Below are 22,176 nucleotides of genomic sequence, written 5' to 3'. Positions count from 1 at the left end.
AAATACCTGTATATGTGTATATCTCTGTGTGTACATAAATATACTGAATATACAAGGCATGTCAGTAAAGTTCCATGACTGGTGTCTCAAAAGATATATTTCAAACCCAAAACTACACGTGCCATAAGCCAGAAGCGGCCATAGCCGCACGACAAGTACCAGTCCTCCTGGATAAATCTTTTTCCCTCTCTCCTCCCTGCCCCGTGATGTGCAGCCAACAACTGTGAGGATAACAGCCCTTACAGCTTCTCTAACTGCTGTCGGGCTGGCAATGGGCCACGGAGCGGCAAATCTCGCCTGGTTTGCCGCTGCCTTGCAACGCGACACTTGTGGGGCCAGATGGCAAGACACTATAGCCCAATTAACACGAAACCCATTTACCTTCAGGGAAGATTTTTTCGAATCGTGGGCATAGTTTGATGGCCAATTGCACACTATACTATTAGTAATGGGTTCAGGTTAAAATAAATGAGGATGTGCCGAATGGCCACTGCTTGGTGTTTATATAGTGGGGGAGGGCCTCATGCTAGAAAGTATACGCCTCAGCCCGCTGATGTCACGGGGCTAGTTTTTAGCCCCACCCCAAAAATCTGGCCTTAAGCTGTAGTTCAAGAATTCAATACTATATTGTTCTCAGTCTTTGCACATGTTTTCAGCATTTATCTTCAAACATATTTAATGTATTTACAACCCCAATTCCAATGAAGTTGGGACGTTGTGTTTAAAAACAGAATACAAATATTACCAATCATGTTCAACCTATATTTAATTGAATAAACTACAAAGACGAGATATTTAATGTTCAAACTGATAAACTTTATTGTTTTTAGCAAATAATCATTAACTTAGAATTTTATGGCTGCAACACGTTCCAAAAAAGCTGGGACTGGGTCATGTTTTCCACTGTGTTACATCACCTTTTCTTTTAACAACATTCAATAAACATTTGGGAACTGAGGACACTAATTGTTGAAGCTTTGTATGTGGAATTCTTTCCCATTCTTGCTTGATGTACAGCTTCAGCTGTTCAACAGTCCGGGGTCTCCGTTGTCTTATTTTACGCTTCATAATGTGCCACAGATTTTCAATGGGAGACAGGTCTGGACTGCAGGGAGGCCAGTCTAGTACCCGGACTCTTTTACTACGAAGCCACGCTGTTGTAACACGTGCAGAATGTGGTTTGGCATTGTCTTGCTGAAATAAGCAAGGGCATCCATGAAAAAGGCTTGGATGTCAGCATATGTTTCTCCTGTATGTACCTTTCAGCATTAATGGTGCTTTCACAGATGTGTAAGTTACCCATGCCATTGGCACTAACACAGCCCCATCCCATCACAGATGCTGGCTTTTGAACTTTGCGTCCATAACAGTCCGGATGGTTCTTTTCCTCTTTGGCCCGGAGGACACGACGTCCACAATTTCCAAAAACAATCTGAAATGTGGACTCGTCGGAACACAGAACACTTTTCCACTTTGCATCAGTGCATCTTAGATGAGCTCGGGCCCAGAGAAGACGGCGGCGTTTCTGGGTGTTGTTGATAAATGGCTTTTGCTTTGCATAGTAGAGTTTCAAGTTACACTTACGGATGTAGCCCTGAACTGTATTTACTGACATTGGTTTTCTGAAGTGTTCCTGAGCCCATGTGGCGATATCCTTTACACATTGATGTCGGTTTTTGATGCAGTGCCGCCTGAGGGATTGAAGGTCACGGTCATTGAATGTTGGTTTTCGGCCTTGCTGCTTACATGCAGTGATTTCTCCAGATTCTCTGAACCTTTTGATGATATTATGCACCGTAGACGATGAAATCCTTAAATTCCTTGCAATTGTACGTTGAGGAACATTGTCCTTAAACTGTTCGACAATTTTCTCTCGCACTTGTTCACAAAGAGGTGAACCTCGCCCCATCTTTGCTTGTGAATGACTGAGCAATTCAGGGAAGCTCCTTTTATACCCAATCATGGCACCCACTTGTTCCCAATTAGCCTGTTCACCTGTGGGATGTTCCAAACAGGTGTTTGATGAGCATTCCTCAACTTTCTCAGTCTTTTTTGCCACCTGTCCCAGCTTTTTGGGAAGGTGTTGCAGCCATAAAATTCTAAGTTAATGATTATTTGCTAAAAACAATAAAGTTAATCAGTTTGAACATTAAATATCTTGTCTTTGTAGTGTATTCAATTAAATATAGGTTGAACATGATTTGCAAATCATTGTATTCTGTTTTTATTTATGTTTAACACAATGTCCCAACTTCATTGGAATTGGGGTTGTATTCAGTTTTGCATCTTCGTAGCTCATCTCACCATCTCTGTGCAGTCAATGTATGCAACTACACAGTAGGCACTTGCATCGTAGAGAGACAGTGTAATTGTACCTCTACTACTACTACAACCGATGTGTGCTTCCTGTGAATAAATGAAAAACATTTTCTTCAAGATTTTTAAGTGTGTATGAGGGATTTGTCATCCATGTAATTTATGGATCACATACTGTATCTGTTCTGGTTCATCCCAAATTTGTTCAATGGGGTTGAGGGCAGGTTCCTCAAGTTCTTGCATACTCATCTCCTGCATGGGTGACTTCATGCACCTTGAACAAATGGCTGGAGAAATTATTAGTTATTATTAAGATGTTTAGCTCAACTCTCATTTATTCAATATTATGAAATTATTTTTTTAGGTGCATCTCAAGACTACTGAATATAAAAACCTGAGGCAAGAGATTAAATTGTATGTATGGTAAACTACTCATTTTGCCTAAATGTTAATTTAGAAAACCAAAACAAATATGAAGGTTTCCAATAAGTGAAGGAATGTGATGGATATGGCTCCAAACTACATGTCTCTGCAGTGACTGATCGATGGCAATGGTGCAAACAAGTGTGAACACAATCGAGAGAGTGGTGGTGATAAAGAGAAGCGTGTGGGAGGTCTGTCATTTTTGGAGACAAAGGGCTCCAAGGCTGAGAGGAGGAGAGGGTAGAGGAGGATACAGTTCATCTCAAGTGTTTACATGTGCACTTACTGCAGTGCTAAAGTACGGCTGAGAGAAATAGATACAGTATATGTGCAGAAAAGGGAAACAGGATGAGGTTCTGCAATGCTAAAAAGCACTATTGAGCCTTATACAGTAAGTATATCCTCATACTTACCACAAAGGTGGTACCTAGCCAGGGCTCAAAGTTGACTTTTTAGATCATCTATGCTTATTCGTAAAAGCCACAATCTGTGACTTTTCCTTGAGAAATCAGCGCTCAAAGTTAACTGGGCAATTTTTGCTTGCCCTTGGCAAACTTGAGCTTGCCCTGTTCGGTCAAGTGCACTCAAATGTTTGCTATACTTTGTCACGTTTTCAATTATATCATGGCATTAATCACACGGTACGCTAATTATTGCAATTTTGTGGGAAAGCTCACGGTATTGCAGGAAGGTTGACGGTACAGATGTGGCAAAGAGGTGAAAGCAGGAATACCGAAAAAACTATTTTTCTTGCTCGCCGCGTCCTTCTCAATAGGCTTTAGTAGTTTGTGCGTTTCCCCACAGGTTTTTGTGAAAAAGACATCTTCACATCGTATATTACCGTGCACATCTATCCCCATCCATCCAATGTTTACATTCGTATACAGTACCTCCAAAACGCTATTATTGCTGCAGCAATCGTGCAGCTAATCATGCTATGCACACAATAACAAAACTGTCAATTAAGAAATTGTCTGTTCAATAATTTAACAGTATGTCTTTTTTTGGGGGGGGGAAGTTATAACATTTGAAATTGCTGCTATTCTAACTAACATTCAAAATTACTGCCTACTAACAATGATTTATTTGCTTGAGTACAAAAATTCAAGTCAAGTCAAAAAGGCAGGAACACTCTTCAGAATCAGAATCATCTTTATTTGCCAAGTATGTCCAAAAACACACAAGGAATTTATCTCCGGTAGTTGGAGCCGCTCTAGTACAACAACAGACAGTCAATTTACAGAACACTTTGGAGACAGAAAGACATTGACCAAAAAAAAGTCACTGCGCAGTAAAGGGTTGCTAGTTATCAGGTATTGCCGGTACATTTTTTTTTTTATTTTATTTATTTTTTTTTTTAAACAATTGTGCAAAAAGATGCAGAGTCCTCTAGCACTTAGAGCAGTTCGAATGACTAATATTGCAATAGTCCGGTGCGATGACCATTGTGCGAAGGGCGCAAAGGAAATGGAGGTTTAGAAACAGCCAAGTACAGTGTCATGAAAAAGTATAGGCCCCCTTTTCAAATTCTTATATTTTTGCATAATTTCTCCACTTTAATGTTTAAGATCATCAAACAAATGTAAATATCAGACAACTATAACCCAAGTGAGTTTAGCATGTCTTTAAATTGTGATTTTGTTTATTAAGGAGGAAAAAAGTATTCAAAGTTACCAGGCCCTCTGTGAAAAAGTAATGACCCTCTAAATCTTATAGCTGGTTGGGCCATCCTGAGCAGCAACAACTGAAATCTGGCGTTTTCTATAACCAGCAATGAGTCTTTCACATCTCTGTGGAGATTTTTTGTCCCACTCTTCCTTGCAGAATTGTTTGAATTCAGCAAAAATTAAGGGTTTTCATGCATGAATGGCCTTTTTAAGTTCATGCCACTTCATTTCAATTAGATTGAAGTCTGGACATTGACTAGGCCACTCCAAAACCTCCCCCCCCCCCCCCCCCCCCCCCCCCCCCCCGCCAGCCATTCAGAAGTTTACTTGCTTACTTGCTAGTGTGTTTTGAATTGTTATCCTGCTGCAGAACCTAGGTGCGCTTCAGCTTGAGGTCACAAACTGATAGCTGAACATTGTCCTTTAGCATTTTCTGTTAAAGAGCAGAATTCATGGTTCCATCAATAACAGCAAGTGGTCCAGGTCCTGAAGGAGAAAGCAGCCCAAGACCATCACACTACCGCCACCACGTTTCACTACATTTACGCCAGATTTAACAATCTTGAATTGGTTAACTTCGAGCCCTGACAAATGTGCAGTCTTGACGCCATATTTTCAAAGGTACCAGTAATTTGTGAAATTACACTTTGTCCCTCCCACCTCTATTGTTGCAGCCAAACACTGGACGTCACCATTTTCAATCAATCAAATTTTTCTATTCAAACACTTAACTAAACAGAACAAAACAATGCGTCAACCTCCAAAATGGCGGCCGCCTCCAGAGGTTTGTGACATCACGGGAAAATATTTATAGCAGTTAGAGGCTAGCAGTTATCAGTCAACTACACTACCTGAACTTCACAGTCTCATCCTCTACATTTCTCGTGCTGCTGTTTCTGGAAGAAGCCTCAAGCTTCCCCTCAGTCCGTAATATTGCTAGATGCAAGCTCTGTTTACTCGTTTCCTCCTTATGAGCTCTATCAGTTGTTATACCAATGAAATTCCTGAATCCACATGATACCGTATCCTGACCTTTGGGCCAACATGAGGGGTAATTATCGTTAGGCCCACCATGCATAAAACAGGAACAGTAGCCTCAAGCCTTTAGGAGACTGATATGTTGTTTGAAACGCCGCTGATTTTCATAAACTTCTTCAACAGGGAACATAGTGTAACTTTTAGAAATGCCATCTTGAGAGGATTTTAATACTGCAGTTGACATCCTTTCCTTCTCAATGCCCCAATGACACAGTCCTCAGTCAAACAATAGATGTCCTCAAAAGCAAAAGCCCATAATTAACATGCTGACACTCTTGTGATGTTTTGTTTTTCTTCTTAAGTTTTGTAGTTTTCCCTCACTGCCCACACACTAATTGTAATCTCCTTATTCCTAAAGTTATTTTCAAAATATTTTGTCGTGTGATGACCACCTTTCACTGTTGGTGAAAGTATTGTGCAGAATTTTACACCAGCCCACACTTCTCATGCTACATTTTCATTACAGTCAAACGAGAGAGAAAGCATTTCCTTGTAATGCCTGATGTTAGCTAACATGCTCTGTTAAAAGAAGATGGGACTTTGTGTAAAATATCCAGTCCTGAGTAAGTGTGTGTGTCCTAGATGAGGCTTGAGGTAATTGATTTGGTTGAAGACAGTCTTAAGGTATCAACACTTAGACAGGAGAGAGAATTAAGAATAGTAAAAAAACCTTAGTACAACAGGGAGGTGACTTTTAAAAAGACAATAATGTGCAATCAATAGGTACAAATGCTTTAGGCAGGATGATAAAGGCAAGGACTACATAGTGAAGTGGAGATGTTCTTTGTGCAAGTCTTTCCGTCCTCATCTTGCATCAAACCTACTGTACAGAGTGCCTTCAATAGTTCCGTCTTTGTTAGACTACACTTACTTACGTTTCATTTACTCTCGTCAACTGAATATGTATAACTCTTTTCATTGCTATTTTGATAACCTGGACATACAGAATACCAGAATATAATTTTACTTGATGCCCAGCACTGCAGGGCATTTACAGGAAGGTGAACTGTTTTGGGAATCACTAAGGGATAAATTATTCTCAAACAAGTCACTGCTTCATTGTTTTTGTGGTCAGGATCTTGCCTTCGAGGTTTTTTTTTTGTAGAAAAAAAAGGCTGTAATTGTTCACGAGTTAGTTTTGTTTCGTTTTTTTTTTTCAATTTGTAATGCCATTTTAGGCTGTTCATTTTTGCTCAGACAGACAGGTCTTCTCCAGTTTTAATACAGTTTTGTTCAAATGTGAACACTGAAAGATATAGCAGAAAGCATAGCACAGTCAAAAACAACAATTACAATTATTTCCAGTCGCTCTGACTGCTCCTCTCAATATGTCTAATTGGCCATGTGTACAGCAAAGTAACTCCCGCCTTTTTTAATAGCCATCCATCCATTTTCTATACCGCTTGTCCTCATTAGCGTTATGGGTGAGACAGAGCCTATCCCAGCTGACTTTGGGCGAGAGGCGGGGTACTCCCTGGTTTGGTTGGTAGTCAATTGCAAGACAGGGTCTTTTAATATTTGTTTTATCAATTTAAGATTTTTGAAATTGTTGAAAGTATTTGGCCTGAACTTCATCTCACAACACACACAACAATACACTGTAACAGAGCTGCCAAATGTTACGGAGCGTCCGTATTTTGCTACAGAAATCATTGAACATTGACTTGTTACGACCGTAAAACTGATTGTTCCGGATACTGAAAAAAAAAATAATAATCCAGTGTCTGACATTACCGTGACGTCCAGATCGAACAGCTGCTTGGTGCACGCCATTTTATTACGCCCCCCGGCTGCCAAGCATTGGACAAAATAGAAACCAAAACTATTGTCCATAAATAAAGTATCCAATTCAGTCTGTCAGCAATGTTATTTGTTTGTTTGCAAAATAGAGTGCTGAGTTTTAATTTTGACGTTTGAGATCTGATTAATCTGCTTTAATAGACTTGCGTTTTTTTTTTGTTTTGTTTGTTTTTTTGTTACCAGGGTTGAAAACAAAATTGCCAGAGGTGAATTACTCCATAGACACACACATTTTTGATGATTGAACATTGAAATCTCATATACTGGTACTTTGAATCAGACTGAAACTGCATCCGCCATTACAAGGTGGATGTAATAAAAAAATTTAAATGACAAGCCATAGTTTATTAACAATTATGATTATGAGTGTGGCACGGAAATGTTCTTGACAAAATTTTGAAAATATGGAAATTTGGACAAATTGTTTTGGAAGTTAATTTCTATAGGTTGGCAGCTCTGCTGTAATCAGGTTGTGTCTTATCCATGCTTTTTTTCCTGGGCAACTTTCAGTGATGTTAGTATGAACGTGCCGTGACATGAACCGGGAACAAACATGCAATTTAAATGCATCGTGTATCATTTATGGCATTGGTCCAAACCGTACATGTGATTTCTCTCAACCCCCTCCCCCCCCCAGTGTTGCCACAGTTACCTTGAAAAAGTAACTTAGTTACTTTACCGATGACTTTAATTCAAAAGTAACAAAGTTAGAAAAAGTAACTTTTTAGTTACTTTCAGGAGCTGCCAAGTGGCAGGAATATCACTTATCCACAGTACAAAAAAAGCATTAGCTTAACTGTACCCATTACATCACTTCCCAATCGTTTTCTTCTATTTGCTGAAAAGAAGAGCGGTCTTAGTTAAATGCTGCTACACAGCTGACTTGTTCTTTGTTCAAATCACTAAATACAAAGTTGTATTTAGTGAGAGACATTGATGATGCTAAAGTAACTACTGATGGTTTGAAGAAGTAACTGTAGTCTGCCTACTTGCCCGGGGGATTTGTAATGCGTCACTTTGCTCGTTACTCAAAGTGGCGGTTTTTGGGAGTAATGCGGTACCGGCATCACTGGTGGCATGTCATTTTAATATTTGGTTAAAGTGTGTACATGTGTGTCACAGTGTATTCCCCCTACCTTGTGGCTCCCTTTTGGATTTATCGCTAATGTGTTGTCTTTCTCTCTGTAACTGTCTGTCTGTCCTTATGACTGTCTGTGATGTTGGTTGCATGTTGCACAAATTCTTGTCATATTCTTCCACATTTGTCATTTATTTAATTTTCATGTTCATGTTGTTTGTAAAATTCCTGCAAACTTCCGTCAAATGTCTGGTTTGAATGTATGTTTGTCTCTCACACATCCGTTTTGGTCTATGTTCATTTCTTTGTGTTGGGTCTTGTCTGTCTTTTTCCTTCGTGGTTGTCTCCATAATGTCCACTCCTCCAGCCTTTGTGACTTTGCTGAACGGGGACCAGGCTCAGGATGCCATCCGCTCCCTCCATCACAGCACTGTCCGGGGACGCCTGATCAACGTCACCCTGCAGCCTACAGACTCCCTGCTCTGCCTCACCAACCTGCCCCACACCTTCACTGCCCAACAGTTTGAGGAGCTGGTGCGTTCCTACGGAAACATCGAGCGCTCCTTTCTGGTGTATAGCGACCTGACGGGACACTCCAAAGGCTACGGATTTGTTGAATACATGAAGAAAGACTCTGCTTCGCGGGCCCGTTCTGAGTTGCTGGGACGGCCACTGGTACGTTGAGCAGATTGTATTTAAATAATAAATTATTCCCTTCTATATTGTCAGTATTTTAATGATTGTTAAGAGATGAGGCTGACAGTTGGGATGATTAGTGCTAAAAGTAGACTTCCTCCCACAATCCAAAACATAAAAGTGCCAGTAAGGTATATGGAAAATGCCCAGATTGGTGGAAGCATGAAATATTTACACATACTGTACAGTAAGTATATTCCTAAGGACTTGTGTGACAAAGTTCTGAGAACAGTTGAGGATGTGAATCAAGAATTTGCTGTGGTTTTGCAGGGTGATCGCTCATTGATGGTGCAATGGATGGATGTCAACCAGTTGAGCCAGGAAGAGAACCTGCATTCCAAATGTGTGTGCGTGGACCGACTGCCTCTTGACCTCTGTGACTCTGACGAGATGACCCAAATCTTCTCAGAAACCTACAAACCGATCTTCTGCCAGGTAAACCTACAGTAAAAAGCACTGACACATAATGTGCATATCGTGGCCTTTAAAATTAAAAAGCTCAAATACTGTAAATGTCAAGTATGTTTTTTTCTGGTGTTGGAGATGAAGCAAAACGGAGAGGACCCAAGTGCAGGAAGGCAAGAATCTCAAAAAGGTTATTTGAATTTCAAAAACAAAGATGGCAAACAACGATCAATGGCGCATACGCTAAATGAACAAAGTCCAAAAATGTTAATTCAAATTGACACAGAAAAACAGAAACCAAAAGACTGACCACTAAGAAACATGGCAGGGTAAGGAAACATGGGCTATGACAACTGATGACAAATGACAATACAGCAACACAGACTGCGAGAAAGCAGGGAACAAATACAAAACAAATCGCCGAGACAGCGAGGAATACCTGGACAAGACACGAGTGGCTGGAGGGAGCTGATTGGTTGACACAAGGTAGAGGGTTAACAAGAACAGGTGTACACAATAACCAAACAAGCACACAAGACATGAACAACAAGGGACACAGGAACACATGAAATAAAACTAAAACTAATCTAAACTAAAATACAGACCATGATAGTAAATGCCTTGCTTTGGTCTAAGTTATGTGGAAATCAGTTTTTTCCAAATCCTGCCACCTTATCAATAAAGCGAATGTTTATATAACATTGATATCCACCAAAGAGGAGAATATCAGAAGCTTATCTTATCAAACCTGCATACGAATGTTTGTTGACACAGGAAGTGATGGGGGAAACCCAACTGTTTTAATTTATCCTCTACTACAGTTGGAAGTGCTGACAAACTGCGCCTTTCTACCTAAAATACCAAAACGTGTCTGACAAGCTGTCATCAGGGGAAGCGTTTGATTTACTGGTGTCAATACCGTATATATTTAGCTGTGATTCTATTCAAATATAGGAACATACAAACATAATTCCATAATAAATAATATTGATGTTAAGTGCAATATGTGATATATGATTTTTCTAAATGGATCAGGGATCAGATTGGATGCACTGGATCGATTGCCAAGTGAATTTATGAGCCAATTTAAATTTTTTAATCTCATATGATTGTTTACTTCCTTCAACCATAACATTATGACCACTATAATGATATCCAATCCAAAAGAACTGTATCAAATATACTGCTGTTTTTTTTCTCCATAATTAACATATTAACTTAATACCTTAACCTAATTCTTACTTTATCGTTCGTCTCTTATGTGTCTTTTAATTTGATTATTAATAATAATGTGTTGGCAGCACGGTGAACGACTAGTTAGCACATCTGCCTCACAGTTCTGAGGACCCGGGTTCAAATCCGGCTTTGGCTGTGTGGAGTTTGCATGTTCTCACCTTGCCTGCATGTTTTTTCTCTCGGTACTCCGGTTTCCTCCCACATCCCAAAAACATCCATGGTAGGTTAATTGAAGACGAAAGTGTGCATAGGTGTGAATGTGAGTGCAAATGGTTGTTTCTTTATATGTGCCCTACGATTGGCTGGCGACCAGTTCAGGGTGTACCCTGCTAAGATAGCAGGGATAGGCGCCAGCATGCCCGCGACCCTTGTGAGGATATGCGGTACGGAAAATGGATTGAGGGCTAGAAATGCTATCCCCTTTATTCATAACTACCAACTACCGGAGACAAATTCCTTGTGTGTTTTTGGACATACTTGGCAAATAAAGATGATTCTGATTATTCTGATTCTGATAATTATTCTTTGTGTTCAGCTGCAAAGTGTTGATGTGAAATTTAAGGGTCAGTGTCCTTCTTGGCCCCAACCTCACCATCACCAAGCAACGGTTTCCATGGTGAGGTGTGGCTGCTGTGATATCCGCCCTACCCTTCTACTCCTCCTCTATGCTCTTTCTTCTTTTCTAACTTGCTCACTTCAGCTACGCTACACATCACACTGCTCTATTTCATCCACTCCACTCCCACATACCTGTTTTGACATCACTGGGTACTATATGTCATCTACTTCTTTTCCAGTTTTAGCTCCACCCCTCTGGCCTAGCCCACATAGAAATCAATACACCCCCATTATTCTGGTCCCATGGTGCCTTGTGGGTGTTGAGCTCATGTTGCTTCACTGTTACATAGCCAGTAGGCTTTGACCTATGGCTTAGTGATTCTTTTTTTAACATATGATGCATTTGTGTATATTACTGCAGTGCAGCATTTACTTAGTTCTCAAATCCTATGAAAGCTTGCACACGAACGCACAGTAAGACAACTACATGAGTAAAACATGCCAAATATTCAAAAGGGTAGTAGCACAAGCAAAATATTTTAGCCCAATGTAGTGACTATGGCTCGTTTGTCACTGCTAACCCTCACCAACAACTTCATAAACTGAGACGTCCACTAAAGGACACCTGCTGGACCTTAACCTAATTAGCAGCTTCCCGTCAAATCTGGATTCTCGTCTTCAAAGACTCCTTTCCTTCTTTTGAAGGTAGCGACCAAAAGGTTGGGGGATCCTCTTTCCAATAAGACCAAGGTGGGACAGATCGACCACGGAATGCAAATTTAGCAATGAACTATTTGCTTAATATTAAAACATGCACGCAAGGCGCCGTCAAACGCCCACTGGGAACAATTGCTGGGACACAGCCGACACCCGCTGGTGTTTGAGAGTTACTGCAATGTGGACTGAGGTGTTTCGTTAACTGAAGATAAAATATCTGTTTTAATATTTCCCGAACTCTGCAGAAATATTCCAAATATATGCCTTTATGTCTGTGTCAAAGTGCCAACTTTACAGGTCCAGCTGTGAGATTTTGATAACTTTTTGTCTTGATTTGAAGCCAAACAGCATGAACTGTGATTGAACAATAAGCAATTGATCTGCCAAGACTAAAGTTTAAGCAATCATTCTATGTGCGTGATCTAGGAGTAAGAGTACAATGTTGGGAGTATTTTATATGAATATATGATTTTTACACCATTTTTATGGCCAGATCGTAGACCAGAGTTCGAGTCGATGGGCGTGGTCTTCTCCGGTTTCCTCCGTCCTCTTGGAGACGCCTCCTGGGTATTTAACCGTTGACTCCCGCCACTTCTGGGTCTCCTGCGTCTTGGGCTCTTGTGTCTTGCTCTCTGCTGTTCCTGCTGGCTAATCTTTTCAGCCACGGAAATTACTTTTCAATTACGGCCGGATAGAGACATTAAGTAAAGATGTGAAGGGATGAAGTTCAAACTGGCTGACACTGACCACTGGGTGAATAAGGGGTACAATATTTTTGAATACTCGTCTAATATGAGCTCTACAATGTCATTCAACATGGCACTAAAGTCCAGCCATCCATTTTCTGAATGTAAAAACAAAAAAACATTTTGTAATCCACACTACAAAAATATATATACATATATATGTCATTATTCTTCTATTTCTTATTCCCACCAGTCACGATTTCATGTCTGGGACCACACTAAGAGGTCAAGAGCTTTCAGACACACTGTTAGCTAGTTGGTTCCTAAGGATTGGTAGTGTGGTGATAAATAAAATGACTGGCAAATTGAAGGATTTATAATCAACCTTCATCACAGTCCCTGCGAGACTGCTGACATTGCAACAGTATGCCTGTTGACTCCATGCCCTACAATACCTTGAACAATGTGAGCAACATTACAGTTCCTACAGTCTGTTACATCATGCTCCAGCAAAGACTGTAGGGTGCCTGACCAGGTAGTCCTGGATTACATTGAGGAGACTTGTCAGACTTGTGCATACTGTCATAGCAATCAATCGGTTAAAAACAAACACCAATTCCAAAAAAGTTGGGACGTTGTGTAAAATGTAAATAAAAACAGAATACAATGAATTGCAAATTCATTTCAACCAGTATTCAATTGAATATACTACAAAGATATTTCATGTTCAAACTGATTAACATTATTGTTTTTTTGCAAGTATTCTCAGTTTCTGTATTCTTATTGAGTGTTGTTAAGCGGAAAGGTGATGTAACAAAGTGATAAACATGCCCATGTCCCAGCTTTTTAGGAATGATTGCCCCAATATTTTGGATATGGATGTGTTGTCCGTACTGTGTACTCCAGTGCGTTCACTATATATAAAAAAAAAAAACTCAACGTCGCTTAATGTCAGAAAAATGTGATCAGTTGTCACCAAAATTTACGTGGACATCTCTACTTATGCCCACTTTAGCCTCTGAAAATATGACAATAATGACCCCAATGATTTTGATTTTATGGACAAGCGTTTTCCTATGGGCACTCACTAAGAAAAAGCTTACGTCATGCATTTTAAGCTTTTTCTCAGTGGGTCCCCATAGGAAAACTATGGGCTGAAATACGTGCCATTAGGAACTGAATTTGAATCATTTATATTTGAATTTCTATACTTGAATATTTGCATTTACAAACTTAATGTGAAAAACAGAATTTGAATTGGTATTGTTTAATTGGAAATATTGCATTTCAAAACAGAATCTGAATAGTATAATTTGAAATTTAATGTATTAGTTTGAAACTGATATGATATGATGTGATATGTCCTTTCCAATGTTCGAAAGGAAGCACCTTTTTATCTCTTTCTGACCGTATGACGCATTCCACAAAGTTTAAGGCAAGATGGTATAAAGGTTAAAATACTGTCGCCGGTTAGCAGATTTGACTTTCCGGAGAGTCCCTATGTCACGTGACAAAATAACAAAGGCGCTGATTGGCCGAAGACGAGGTCTGTGTATCGCCGATTGATTGCTATTCCTTACAGTTCGCAGATGTCTGTCACAGCTAATTTGAAATTGAATTTGTCGAACTGAATCAGAATTGATCAAACTGCATGTGAAAATACATAATTTGAATTTTCGTTGCGGATAAATATTTCTTACATTCACTTTCAAGTTTATTGGACCTCAGTTTCAAACCAATACATTTTTATTTCAAATTATTCTATTCAGATTCAGTTTTTAAATGCAATGTTTCAAATTAAACGAAACAAATTCAAATACGTTTTTTCAAATTCAGTTTGTAAATGCAATTATTCAGGTGTAGAAATTCAAATTCAAGTATAAATGATTCAAATTCATTCCTGCTGGGACATATTTCAGCCCATAGAAAACGCTCATCCATAAAATTCAACATATTGGGGCAATCGTTCTGATACAGTATTTTCAGAGGTTTTAAGTAGGTATAAGTAGAGATGTCCACATACATTTTGGTGACCATTAATTGCAGTTTTATGAGCAACATTGAGTTTGTTTTTTCTGCAGTGCATCATGGAGAGGAAAATGTTTTATAGGCATAAAATACAAAATATTGGGACAATCGTTCTGTTTTCAGAGGTTGAAGTGGGCATCAGAAAAGATGTCCACATAAATTTGGGTGAAGATTGACTGCAGTTTTTTATCATTAAGCGACGTTAAGCTTTTTTACACATATGTTAAGCGCTGTCCTGTCCCCCTAAGATGCAACTATTTTTTTTATTTAAGGTGTGGCTGGGGGAAGGGGGGAGTGGATTCTAATTAAAACACATACTAATGAGACAATACCACAAACATGTATAATACAATTTTGAATTTAGTAATTTATTATTGATAGATTCATTGCCGACAATAGGGGTGGTAACTGGAGTGGTAGGGCATTTGGGTGGGGTGGCAGCTGACACGCATTGCCACCCCACAGATATGCCCGTGCATTTAGGCATAGTCGAGATATTCATAGTTGCACTGGCACTGAATTTTTCCAATTATTTTTTTCCAGCCTCGTACGGTAGAACAGCTTCCAAACAATTACAATAAAAATGGCATCATATAAAAAGCATAGCATATCGTTAATTGACATATCTACAGCCAACAATTGCATTACTTCGGCATCGCTGTGAACATAATTTAACATTTCATAAAATTTTAAATTACAATTTTCTTAAAATGTGTGCAAAAATGTGAGTGCAGATGCAGATTGCTCCTTCAGTTTTTGCATTGTTTCTCAGCCATGCACACAAAGTTGATAGCCCATATAGAATTTGCACACAAACCTTGTTTAATAAATGTCGATGTAATAAGTTTTACATTTCTGCCCACAAGAATAATGATGAGGACGTTTTCATTTGTTTTGCTTTCCCCACTCACTCCTCAACCCATCTTTTTTTTTCTTCTCGTCATCCCCTCTTCACTTCCACTCTTTCTACATCCATCCATCCCCGAAATGGAAGAGTGATTCATATAATTTCCATTCAGTTTGTTTATTATATGTTGACGATAATGGCCTATCGACCCACTCCTCGACACACATATCCATTTTCCTCTGTTATTTCCTCCATGCATCTTCTGTTCAGACCGGAGGCACCAAAAGCCAAATGAGTGGATGCAAAGAGGGAGGGGTAAATTTTGGTCCACTTGATAGATTGGTGCTAACAGTCATTAGCCTTCATGCTCAGTATATTTTCTCCAAATGATATTTATTCAAACTCATAGTTGCAATAGAAAAATATAATGTTCGGTCTAAATGTACATTGTTACTTGGAATCCACTAAAATCATCTATTAATAGTATAATGAATAGGATGGATGCTTTGTGTGAAGAGTGAGCGGTTGAATATATTCATCTGCCACCACCACAAAAGGTTGTGGGACATTTTAACATTAACTTGTCATCAACAAATCTTTTCCATTAGTAGCCATTAGCTTCCCTGAATTATTTAGCTACCTTATACAAGATGGAAAATAAGACTTCCTGGAAACTAAAGCAGAATCATTGGTCAGCACTGAACTTTGAACTTGAGAATGGCATCCATTGGCCAATACTATGATTAAAAGCTACAAATCCATGCCAAATAAAGACAGGCGGTCATATTGTGTACTATATAACTGTTGAACTGTTCAAAAAGAAGTATTCACTTTAACAAGCCTCTTGTGTGACCGCCTGCTCCTTTGGGCAGTGAGGGAAGCACATAATGATGATGTATGTGTCTTAAATCATCTCATGGTTCGAGATAAGCTATTCTACAGCAACACTATCAGCAAAATTGTGTTTATCCATCCATCTTCAATACCACATATTCTCAATATGCTCATGGATGTGTTGCAGCCTATCCCAGCTGAATTCGGGCGAGAAGCGGGGTACACGCCAAGCCAATCGCAGAAATTGTGTTTATATTTTTGTCATTTAACAGATCATTCACCCCATAAAAATTCACTTGAACTCTAAATTAAAAATATATATCAAATTATGTGTCTGTCCATTGAAGCAGCTTGCCGAATCGTTCCTTAAAATAAAAGCCGCAAAATCTTATTAATGGTATTGGTATACTAAAATGATTTACATTGTGTTCCCAGCTTGCCCAGGATGAGGGCAGTCCCCTACGAGGTTTCGGCGTGGTGGAGTATGAGTGTGCTGAGCAGGCAGAGTCGGTGCTGATTGAGATGGACAGAAAACTGGTGGGAGGACAGGAGGTCCGTCTGTCACTCTGTACCCCTGGCACCTCAGGAAGAAGCACCCTGGCTGCACTTATCGCCGGGCAGGGTATGGTGAGTAAGACGAGCACTCAGAAACTAATTAACGGGAGTTTTCCATTTTAAAAGTTAAACCCTTAAATGACAAATGTGCTGAACAATCATGAAGACCATAAAAGAAATGTCGTGTCATCGTGAATTGACAGGAGTGAGTGAGTCACCCACCTAATTTTCCTTTGTTCCTCCAAAACTATTTTTTTTAATTATATTATTTTTCAATGTGTTACAGGCCTGGATGGCAGTAATGGAAGTATGTTTGACAAGAAATATTGCCTTGCCATTGCTGATTCACTTTTAATATGAATTTAATTGGATCCAGCTTTTTAGCAGGATTTGTTATATTCTTCAGCATCTGAACTCACTGTCACGATAGAGAACAAAACAGGAATAGAAACTAACCCCTCATAATAGCAGATCCATATAAATATAGAACAAATTCGGAACTTGAGCAATTCAAATCTTATTGTGGACTCAGCAGGTGCTGACATTGTCACAGCTACTTCTAATTGTGTCTCCATCGCCATTTGGTTAGCACACATTCAGTGTTCAGATGTACTCAGGTTTGACACGACGCAGATGCGAGAAACCATCACAGCTGAGGAAGTCCTCGTAGCTGTGGTATCCCCTCAAACATGTGACAGTGAAACTCTGACATGATATTTATAGCTCTGTCGTCTGATTAGACTCCTCAATTGTCTCCAGCCGTCTTAAATAAACCTCCACTCACAGTCTGCACCAGTCCGAGACTACACACTACACACTTTCCCACATACACAACAGTAGAAAGGGTTGAAAACTGAGGTCATGATCCACGTAAGTAAAGAAGCGCATTGTCACAGGTACAGTGTATAGAAAAGTAGAGAGTGAAACACTGCAGCACATTTTAAGGTTCAATGTTTTCAATGTTCAATTTAATCAATTTATGTTTTCACTTTTTAATTTACTATATACAAATACAAAAGTCTGGAGTGTGGTTCAAGTAACAATTCGGATATGGAAGCCTAAATAGGAAAAAAAAAAAAAAGCATGGAAACGCATATCTTCAGATTAGAATCAGTCCCCATCCAGCTGTGGAAACAAAATGTGCTGATATACCAATCAGTGACGTATACACACAAGTATGGGTAACTATGATGTAATATGGTGCAAATAAATAAGCAAAACTAATTGCCGACGGTGGCCAGTGCAGGAATAAAGGAGGTTACCCGAATCAATGGGGGAAGGAGTCAGTCCAGGCCAACTAAACATGATGTAAAAAATGGGAAGTCGTCTTTACTGCACTGTGTACGACCCAGCACCTCACAGAATGCCAGTAACACAAGTATGCTGAACTTGTCGTTGCTTCCGTCACAGCTGTGTTCACTTTACAATAAAGCTTGCGTCACTTCCAAGGCTCTGCCCACCAAAACATCACAGTGACATTGAACATAATTATTCATTATCAATTTTGAAAAAAAAAGTTGCTTTTCCAAATAAATGGAATTCACAACATTCATCCCTGTCAGTTTGTTTTATTTGTACTTCATACCGGCTCCTCATGACCATGTCCATGCGAATGTAATGGAGGTATTTTTTATTTATTTTTTAACAAAATCCCCAAACGTACGATATGCATTACTCGCAGTTTGCGGAGATGTCAGAGCATATGAGGGGATTATGGAACCAGCCGTCATGGGTACCACAGATTGAGAGGCTTGACTTCACTGAAGTACCCCAAGGCCACTTCAGGTTTATTATTGAATGTGTACAAAGGCAAAACAAACATCTGACATTCAGAAAGAGATACGCATCCAGCCCTCGCTCGAGCTCTCCTCTGAGGCGATTCTCTGATTTCTCACCTTGGTCAATGTGATTGTGAATGCAGGCACCAGATGGCTGTCTCCGCCTCCGTACGCGGTGCTTCTCGCCTTTCATTCTTCGCAGCTTTCTTACCTCTCTGGCATGTGAAAGTGTGTGTGTGTGTGTGTGTGTGTGTGCGTGCATGCGCGTGTGTATGTGTATGTTTCCTATAAGGGAAAAGAGGAGAAGGAAGAAAACATTCTCTCATTTCTATTCCTTCATTTGAGAAAAAAAAATGTCAGCATGCATCAATCTGTTTGGCTACTGGCACAAACTCCATCCAAACACCCACGTGAACACACACACACACATGCTGTTTGACACATGCAAATATGCAGTACACATTGTGTGCTCCAGACGCTCTCCTCTCCTCTCTGACAGGCTGGAGTTAAACCCACTCCATCCCTGTCAGTGATGCTCTCTGATGTGCTGATGTGACAGGGTTGGGAAACAAGGTTGACTTGGGCCAAGTCATGCCATTACCCCAAGGCAGACAAAAGAGAAATAGAACTCTGCGGCTAATGTTGTTTTAAATAGCAATCCAAACATCCAGCATTGACATTGTGCTCTCAGTGCAGACAAGGATCTGCAAGGAATTCAATTCGACGTAGTCGTAATTCAATAAGATTCATTGTAGCCTGATGAATTGAATTTCTGCACACTAACAAGGGATTTTTTCCCCCCGCATATTTCAGTTGGTGGATTCTGCTTTGTTCCTAAATGTCTAGCTGTCCTATTTCCGGTTGTCTTTGTCAAATGATTTTTGCATAATCCTTTAATTAGGACTTGTGACAAATCATTGTCGAAACAAGATGTCAACCAGTAGTCATCCTGTTATTTGACAAAACAGGATTAATTGCTCACTTCGGAGGTTCACTTTCATCAACCATGACCACCTAGCTATGCTGGCCGGTGATCAGCAGTTGTCAAGTGATTACACAAAAGCCTGATTACATCAAAGCCAGACGTGCAGTGAGTCTTAGCTAACAGCGTCATAAGCGTCAGCCTCTGATAGCTCGCAATGTAAAGTTGTCAAAGTGGGGGCGGAGGGTATTCGTGTTTAGCCATCTGTCCGTTGCTTAATAATCCGCTAATTGACAAGTATAATTTGGTTGCTTGGTGATGAAGTGCTCCCTCCACAACTAAAAAGGGCTGTCTTTACAAGGCGCCTGTTTTGTCGCAGCGAAATCATTGCAACTAGGCAGTAGCAACTGTGGAAATCACAAAACGCAGTGAGTGGTTACGACAAAAGTTGTCAAATCCAAGATTTTGCCCTTCATAAAATGCTCTCGCTCTAACCCCTTATCCAGATAAATTACATCATAATCTGTATTTATGAAATCAGACAACTACATAGAAAGAGAGGCTGGGTTTGAATAGAGGGAAGCAATGATGATGGGCAGGCAAACCATCAAGAGTTTACAAAGAAGTGGAGTTTTATGTGAACAAAAGGTGTGTCACCAAGATAATAAGATATGTGGGTAGGAGTACTTGAGGCACTTTTGGTGTACAGGCTCCTTACTCAGCAATTTCTTTTCCAAGCAATTGCTTGTCCTCTGTGTATTTCTGTCCTATGTGTATATTGCATTCAGTTTTCTGCAGTTCCGACTTTTTGGTGCAACCGCTGGTATGTCACGCAAAATTATTATGCAAAAATGGTGATTTACAGTGACAATAATTAAGTTTATAAAGTTTATAAATCCACGTGTTACCCAGTTGTTGTTTTGTTTTTTGTTTTGCAACACCTCCTGTTTTTTTTACCTACCTCCTTGTTTCTCCTCTCTTCGCCTGCAGCTTTGTCTTTTTCCATTCAGTCTGTCCTTTTCTTTCTGTATGTGCCCAATATCTCTGCTTACATGGCAGACACATCCTGATGATGTAAATGAGAGAAATCGTGGCAACAGCTACCACAAGCGCCCTAATAATGAGATCAAACCAGGACATTTTGTCATCTTGTGCATCTTTCTATAATGTGTTTATTTTATTATCTTCCCGCAGATTCTAAGTAAGAGGAAAGGGCTGCTGCCGGAACCGAACCTAGCTCAGCTGTTGACCAGTATGACAAACCCTGCAGCCTTGCAGATCCTCATGAGACCTTATCACACTGGGAAAAGGGGAGGTGAGATGGTGTGGAATCTCCTAAATCGAACACAATTTGTTCCACATGATTGGTTGACTTCCAAGTTGTTTTAATTTAAAAATATTTTTTCAATTGATAATTCTGATAATTTTCTAATAATTTAATCAAATAGGAACTATTTCCCCAACCACAAACATACGCAACAGTCTAAAGCCTGCACGATGCAGTCTAACCCGACTGGACCAGACCATCACAAAAAAATCGCATTGAGTAATTGGATATATGGTCCCCCTGAACAGCGTTTGATGCTATATTGGCAGTATATTGTCCTTTATCACATTTTTTAAACCATTAAAAAGCTAGATTAGTAGTTAAGGAAGAGGCGAGTTGCTAAAGAGAGTGTACGTCGGTGAGAATCTTTAAAAGAGTGTGGATATTTTAAAGGCATCTCGCTGACTCAGTTCATTTGAACGTACCCATGAAGGTATGTGAGGTTTGCGTACATTTTAGTCACAAGCTTCGCTTTTTCATCCTCAGGCACATTATACATTATGAATAGAGTAAAGTACTATCGTAAAGTATAGTACAGTAAATGAACTTAAACGATTTTACCAAATGGGTGGAATAGAACAAAGAGTGAAAAATTTAAGGGGGTCTGAATACTTTCCATACCAACTGTATGTAACACACATAGAAATCAATCTATGATTGTATAAATTTCCATCAGGGAACTGAAACGTGTTTGCAAATCCATATTGTCATCTTGTGCTATTTTATAGGCATTGCTGGAATAAATGTCTATTGACAGGTAGCACAACAAAACATCTTGGACTTTGTGGTTGTTTGGTCACACAAATAAAAAAAAACACTGAAAGCCAGAGAAAAGACAAAATACACTCATGGAAGTTAATTCACATCTGCCTCACAGTTCTGAAGACCGGGGTTCAAATCCCGGCCTCACCTGTGTGGAGTTCACATGTTCTCCCCGTGCCTGCGTGGGTTTTCTCTGGGTCCTCAGGTTTCCTTCCACATCCCCAAAACATGCGTGGTAGGTTGATTTAAGATTCTAAGTAGGTGTGGATGGTTGTTTGTTTATATGTGCCCTGCGATTGGCTGGTGACCAGTTCAGGGTGTACCCAGCCTCGCACCCGAAGATAGCTGGGATAGGCTCCAGCACACCCACGACCCTAGTGAGGATAAGTGGTACAGAAAATGGATGGATGGAAGTTAATACTTTGGATCAGTAATTTTCAAAGAGTGATACAAGTACCACTATGTGAAAAAAATCACTGGCCAAGTACAGTTCAGTTGTATTT

The 22,176-nt window shown here is 39.7% G+C and overlaps 1 protein-coding gene across 6 annotated transcripts in view; it reads left to right on the top strand.

The window, feature by feature from the left end:
- Positions 1–22,176, top strand: part of raver2 (ribonucleoprotein, PTB-binding 2) — an 87,287-nt gene that overhangs the window by 35,462 nt on the left and 29,649 nt on the right. For all 6 annotated transcript variants that reach the window (XR_009789309.1, XR_009789310.1, XM_061778798.1 and 3 more), the window contains exons 3-6: positions 8,690–8,997; positions 9,289–9,453; positions 16,765–16,956; positions 20,779–20,899. Coding sequence is in view for 4 of the 6 variants with exons in the window: in XM_061778798.1 (XP_061634782.1) it covers positions 8,690–8,997; positions 9,289–9,453; positions 16,765–16,956; positions 20,779–20,899 (786 nt within the window). In the remaining 2 variants the exon portion in view is untranslated. The remainder of the gene's footprint in view (positions 1–8,689; positions 8,998–9,288; positions 9,454–16,764; positions 16,957–20,778; positions 20,900–22,176) is intronic.

Source organism: Phyllopteryx taeniolatus, chromosome 7 (genome assembly GCF_024500385.1).
Source record: "Phyllopteryx taeniolatus isolate TA_2022b chromosome 7, UOR_Ptae_1.2, whole genome shotgun sequence".
NCBI lineage: Eukaryota > Metazoa > Chordata > Actinopteri > Syngnathiformes > Syngnathidae > Phyllopteryx > Phyllopteryx taeniolatus.
Note: the sequence above shows the minus strand (reverse complement) of the source record. Positions and strands in the feature narration are given on the sequence as shown.